This window comes from Porites lutea, chromosome 1, assembly GCF_958299795.1.
Source record: "Porites lutea chromosome 1, jaPorLute2.1, whole genome shotgun sequence".
Lineage (NCBI taxonomy): Eukaryota > Metazoa > Cnidaria > Anthozoa > Scleractinia > Poritidae > Porites > Porites lutea.
The window spans coordinates 10,531,592-10,538,558 of NC_133201.1; the positions used below are offsets into that span (position 1 = coordinate 10,531,592).

At 36.6% G+C, this 6,967-nt stretch overlaps 1 protein-coding gene across 1 annotated transcript; it reads left to right on the top strand.

The window, feature by feature from the left end:
• Positions 1-3,343: 3,343 nt before the first annotated feature.
• LOC140946599 (astacin-like) lies at positions 3,344-6,522 on the top strand. Its single transcript, XM_073395743.1, has 5 exons — positions 3,344-3,462; positions 4,646-4,822; positions 5,468-5,591; positions 6,239-6,330; positions 6,425-6,522. Exons 1-5 carry the CDS (start codon positions 3,375-3,377, stop codon positions 6,520-6,522), a joined length of 579 nt encoding a protein of 192 aa, XP_073251844.1. The 5' UTR covers positions 3,344-3,374.
• The last annotated feature ends 445 nt before the right edge of the window (positions 6,523-6,967 follow it).

Sequence of the window (6,967 nt, forward strand, 5' to 3'; positions counted from 1 at the left end):
TTAATGGTTACAATTCATCAAAGTTGTTACTGTATGCGGAGCCTACAATTAACCTACAAATAAACACTTAACAGCTTACCTTAAAAAGTCGGCCCGTATAGTACTTCTTCACAATTAACTGCATAATATAAAGATTTGGGAAGGCATGAGCAAATAAAACATTAATTGCATATACACGTTAGTTATATAAATACGTACAACTATAATCGTAAAAATCATTATTCGCCAACAAAAATAATGTGACACAAAAAGACGTTACGTTTTAGTAACCAAACAAATTATCAATAGCTCTTGCAATTACAAATTCAAAAACATCTTTTGTGAATTGCAAAAATTGTTCGATCAATAACATGTTATGTATATACATTACTTAACGGGAATCCAATTATCCCCACGCAATTGAATTAGGCTTCTCTCTCAGTCACCAGATCTAATGACTCTAATGCTTTTTTTGTTTTGTGGTTTTACTGGTTTTGTTGTTTTTGTTATTTTAAGTGAAATAAACAGGTATATTTACTCCAACTTAATTTGCATTCATCTGAGTAGTTGTTGTTTCAGAAAGCCTATTAATTTTTTCTCTCGTTTGAATTACAAGACTTTTGTTTCAATGACATGATGTGATCTGTTACTTGGTAAATGATGATTAGGTTTCAAGGTTTTCCGATATTTTCGTATGTTGAAGAACAAAAATAGTTAATACCTCGGCCAAGCTTTTATTTTCAGCAGTCAGTTTAATTATTTTTTTTTCACACATTTTAGAACCGTGGAATATTTTAACAAACATTTCGAAGAAAGGTATGTATAGTTAATACCTCGGCAAAGCATTATGTTGAGCAGTCAGTTTGTTTTCTAACATATCTAAAAACGCCAGAGTATAAATTTAACCAACATTTTCTCCCATTTTAGCTTTTTGCAATTCTTCTAGTGAAAAATGGTTGATACAAACTTAAAATCAGCGAGAAAAATTGTACACAAAATAACACCGGGCATAGAACAAAATAATGATACAACTACTACTACTACTACTACTACTACTACTACTACTACTACTACTACTACTACTACTACTACTACTACTACTACTACTACTACTACTACTACTACTACTACTAATAATAATAATAATAATAATAATAATAATAATAATAATAATAATGATAATAGATAAAGAATAGGTTCATTTACAGCCGGTTTGAGATGTTAATTTACATTGCATCACATTATTAAGGAAGAGGATTATTCTTCTCTGCTATGAAAAACATTTCAACAGTCTAATTTCCCGATGCACTTCATGAGAACGGAAGGGTCACTGGTTGGTCACTGATGCTTTTAATGCCTTGGTTTTTCTTAAGTACTCGCCAATATTGCTGAAAGTTAGTGTTCGCCAAAACATTGATGTAAAGTGCGCATTACGTACTCTGCTTCGCACATCATCTGATAATTAAACACCGCGCATTGTTGGTTAATTAGAGGTCATTTAGATTCAGATCAAAGCACTGAATAAGACAATTATGCTTCTCATCGAAAGACATGGGACTTGAGACAAGCTGATTCATACATTTCTAAACAGATAACGCTTTTTCTGGGCAGGTGGCGTAAATTAAATATTTAGTTTATATTTTAGACGTCCTTTTTCGAGGAAGACGCCAGGATGCAGTGGAAACCCACTTTACGGCACCCGTTCTGCTCTGATCTAAAAACTAAATATATTGTTTCTCGTTAATTTAAAGCAAAGCCTCCTCGCCTGCATTTAAATAAACGTACTTTGGACATATCACGTTCTCGCCAACGAATGATTTTTATTTTATTTTTACTTTATCCTACGATTCAGGTTAAATTTTAGAAAATTTACGACACCTTTTTGAAAGTGGGCGTTATCTCAGCTAACTTTAAGCTCGACTGGAAGGCCAAAAACCCCGGAGGGTGCTGCCATATATGGACTATATAGGTATGTGCGCAGTGAAGGGTATGTTTTTCAAGCAGTTTACTCTGTAATAGGGTATATAAATCGGAGAGTTAAGGTCTAGAATAGGGTATCGTGTTTCAGAAGAATGATCGATTGGTTGAAAATTTTAGTCTAGAATATGAAACTGGGAATTTCCACTCAAAAATATTGAAAAAAAATTCAAATCAGTTTTGTTTTGGCGGGACTGAGCTACTGACCTCAATAGTTTCAGGAAAACAGCTACTCTAGGAAGGGGAGGGGGATTTGAGGAGTTTAGTCTAGTATAGGGTAGCAAAATTCAGCTGAACTGGCTCTGGTATAGGCTAAGGGTTCCAGGGTCCCAGTGGCACATCCCCCCTAAATATTCTTAAAGTGCCCCCCGGGGGCAAAGGTTAGAGAGCTTTAGATTTGACGACGAGCACGACTACTAGTACGAGATTTAACTTAAAGTTTTTTCGCGTATTCTAGAAAAATATTCAACCCGGAAAGCTTCATTGTACCATCAGTTTCACCTGAAAAATTACTGCGGTTATCTTTATTGGAGTTGGTATAGTCCTTTCCCGGTCGCAAAATGATCAAACTTCTGAAATTTGATAACTTGTTCCCGGCACAACGACATTCTCGCCAAATCTCGTAGTAGAGAGACGATAGCTATCATGTTGTTTTCCCGCCAAAATGACGTTGGCTCACGAAAGAGCACTGAGCACATAGTACTGAGAAAATCTAGCTCGTACTTGTAGTTGTCCTTGTCTCAGAATCTAAAGCTCTCTATTATTGCTCACTGGATTGTGGCCATGGCTTTCCCTTACTAGAATTCTTGTGTCATGATAATTGCTCTATTTAGTGTTTCCATAATTATTATTATTATTATTTATCTTTTTATTTTCTATAAAACATGGCAACACCTGGCCATCTGGATAACTATTATTCCATAAATAGGCGCTTTTTTTAGAATTGAATGAAAGACACTTGTAAACATTACAGTGAATAAACGCTTTTAATGTTAACATCCTAATAAAGGTCAAGCTATGAGTGTTCCCTGATTCAGAGAGAAATCTAACCACTGAAATTTAAGGGCTTTAATAAAATGTGCTCTGTTTAAAATGCTACTGTAAAAATCTTTTAAACTCCAATCTGCATTGTTTCTGTAAATTTTACAATGTAGTGACTAAGAAGGTAACTTAACGCCTTGATCAAATTCAAACAAAACTTCGTGACAAGATATGGACTAATTGTTCCCAAAATTTGGTTTGTTTTTCGAAATCAAATACAAATCAACCCTCATTTATTTAGAACTAAAAGCAACGCAACAAAAGGTCCCTAGCTTCAAAGCCCAGTGACAGGAACAACTTAAATATTGAAACAGGTTTTAACTTCTTAATAATCCTACGCAATCAGTTTGCCTGGATGTTCATTTTGTTCCCACATCATGAGGAGATCAAGAATGGCTCAGACTTCGTGTCTTTTTTACTTGCTTCTCACTTTTGTCAGTTCAACCGTTCAGTACCCTGACGAAGGTACGTACAGATTCGGTGTCCCCATTTTTCATTTAGCTTTGTCTTTTAACAGACTGATGTTTTACACATACTGCGTTAGTATTCACACTGAACTACTCACTTAATTGGCGCTATACTTGGCTGCTTCAAATCAGGCCATACCTTTCGCTCTAATTTTGTTAAAATTTTGTTAAAATTGTTATTGTTGCCACCTTTAATTTCTCTCTTACGAAATTAGCTTTGAGTGGAAAATAACAAAATATGACGACGACAGGAAAAAAGTGGTCGCATTAATTAAAAGCAAAATTAAAGGCCGTTCAACAATCACTGACATCTGACTTTCGGGATCATTTAAAATTCTTCATAGCCTTGGAAAGTCTCCAGTATGAAACCCTTGCGTTAATCGTAGTTCTTCTGTTTAGAGCGATTTTCGTATGACCTTGAAAAATGGTTTCGGTAAGTGTTCGTTATTTGTTTTATCAGCCAATGGATGAAAAGATCAAAACATGGACTCTTCGTTTTCCCGCCAAAGAAAACCCTAATATGGAGATGGCTTTGCTCGATTGGCCAATCGTGTTACAGTATAACGTCAAAGCAAAGTATTGATTGATTTCTAGGAAGTTCTCGAGCGTGAAGTTTTTTCACCTGAGCGTTCGCGTAACCAATCAAAAGCCACGCGCGTTTGTATCCGTTCGATAAACCAATCAAATCGCTCTATTTTCGTTCGTTTGTTGTTTTTTGTTTTGTTCGCTCGTTTTCATTTCAAGGTCATAGGAGAATCGCTCTATATCTCGCCACATGTAAGGGGATCTGATTTCCAGAATCCAAGAAATTTTGCTTGAGGAATCCGGAATTCGGACATTTTTGCTTGTGGCATCTGGGCTTTGGAATCGGAATACCGGCTCAAGTAATGTGGAATCCCGCTAACGATTGGATTCCGGAATCCAAGTTCCGCTGGCAAAAATTCCGGAATCCAGTATCTGGAATCCGGAATCCACGGTATGGAATCCAGACTGCGAGTCCAAGACTGTCTTGGATAAAGGCGATAATGAAATGATTTTCTTTTTTTCTTAATTAAATCTAAGTGCTTTTTAATCGAAAGGAAATGTTAATTGTAAAAAGGATTTTAATAATAAGCATTGTTATCAATAAAATTATTATTATTATTATTATTATTTACTTTTTATTATTCTTGTTTATGAAGGAAATGAAGAGGAATCTCTTCATGAAGGTGATATCAGACTGTCATATAAGCAAGAGATTGCACTTGAGATGTTTGGAGATCCTACAGCTCCAGTTTTGGGGGCCCGAGGAATAACTAAGTATCAGAACCTTCTGTGGAACACACGTGTCGTCCCTTACAATATCTCAAGTGAATTAGGTGAGCTGAACAACGAGAGAGAAAAAAGAAAGCTTTTTGGGGTGTTCGCAGCTTGTTTTGACACATGCGCACGAAAAACCCTAATTCAATGCTATGCATTAAGGAAACACTATTACTATTATATACTATTTTACCATTAGGTTACTATTATAAGATAGCAGGAGCCCATAATCCTGGTCGAATTTTTGGGAATTGAAAATCATGTTGTTTCGTACACTCCTCTATTGTGTAAAAGCCATTTCAAGCAGTTCCGAGCCATTTCGAGCCGTTTTCAGGTGATTGTGATGGGTCTTCGTTTTCTTCATTTGGGGGAATTTCTAGAAAAAAAGGACACTAGACAATTTCGTTGATAACTGAAGATCTTGTTGTTTGTTACACATCTCAGGTCGAGATACCCATTCCTGGCTATTTATAAGTGATTCTGAGGTGTGTCTTCGTTGTTTGGTTTTAGGTCTTAGGTCGTCGTTTTCTAGCCACCGATAACTAACGTCTAATCGATTCTTGAGTCTTCACTCGTCACAGCCTCCCACTCACAGGTTCTTTTGGGTCGTGACGCATTCCTCAGAGGAGGTTGTAATGAAACCCTCAGAAAGTCTGAGAGGCTAGACGCTTTGCCACTTCCAACTATTTGCATGTTTATTTTAGATGAGACCCCCGCGGCTAAAAGTGTTATTTTGAGTGCCATGAAGGAGTGGGAGCAGAGCTCGTGTTTAAAGTTTGTAAGAAGAACAACCGAAGAAAACTACATCGCGTTTTTCAAAGGCAATGGGTAAATGAATTATCTTCCTTTAATTTGAAGTTTCCCTTCAACATTGCTCCTGACAAAACATCAATTTTTAAGCCTCTGTCGTGTCGTAACAACAACAACAACAACAGTTTATTTCTACTACTGTAGACAACTAAAGGAATTTACAAGAATATAATTATAAATAAATAAACAGTACATACAGTAGCAGGAAACCCAAAATAACTAAAAAGCTAAACAAGTTGGGTGACTGTAATTATGATAATTAAAACTGAGAAAGCCAGAAAAGAGGCACAACGAATACATTGGTAAACATAAATATCATAACTTGGTACAAAAGTAAATGTACAGAACAAAACAAAACATAAATAGATAAATAAATATAAACCATCACTCTATCTTTATAAAATCTCTACTATCGCTATCGTTTCGCTATCATCATCGTTATCACTACCGTTACTGTTAGCAATTTTGTTATCGTTATCAAAATAACGATCTCAGGCTATCTTGGACGAAAATTTGTTATGAACAGTGTTAAAATGACTCCTGAGTTATCATGACGGTTATTTATAATATTGAATACTATACTTATAATATGTACTTTGAGTTGTAAACAATCTTAATGTTCGACTTAGTGCCCTCCTTCCAGTAATCTTGTTTATCATTGCCAGGTGCTGGTCATGGGTAGGACGGCAAGGTGGAATGCAGCAAATTTCACTGGCTAGCGGTTGCTGGTCTCAAGGAACAGTCGTCCACGAGATTGGTAAAGGAATATAACGCATGCCACTTTAAAAACACTGCCACGCGACAATTTTTTTTTTAATTTTTTGACTTTTTTTAATTTTCTTGTTTTAAAGTTTCTTTTAATGAATGCAATCTGGCATGTAGAGAGCAAGAAGACACTGGGTACGAGATTGATTTTAATGTCGAGCCTATCAACATTCGTGAAGTTTAAAAAAAAACAAAAACATGATGCTGCCTCGTACCGATGCGCGTTTAGCGACTGGCGCGATTTTGGTTGCTACCCGCGGGGCGCCCTTCCCAGCGTCCTTTGCGTTAAACCTGAACATTCCCATGGTCCATTCCGCGATACTCCTTGGAATTGTTTGCAGTCGCGTTTTCCATTTTCGAAACACTTGAGTCGCCTAGGAACGAGGCAGATCATGATGCATCCAGCGGTGGATTCAGATCTCCAGGCTGAAGGGGGAGGTGGTGGACGTACTCTGCAAAATTTTGTTCGGGGAGGCTCCGATCCGAGTTCCAATCACTTACTAAGTAACGCATTTATTAATATGTCTTTTTTACAGAAAAAGTACTCCTTCCGCATACCTTTCACATACTACTTGTAGTTTAAGATTTAAAACGCTGCTTCTCTTTTGACCGCTGTAAATGCACCGCGC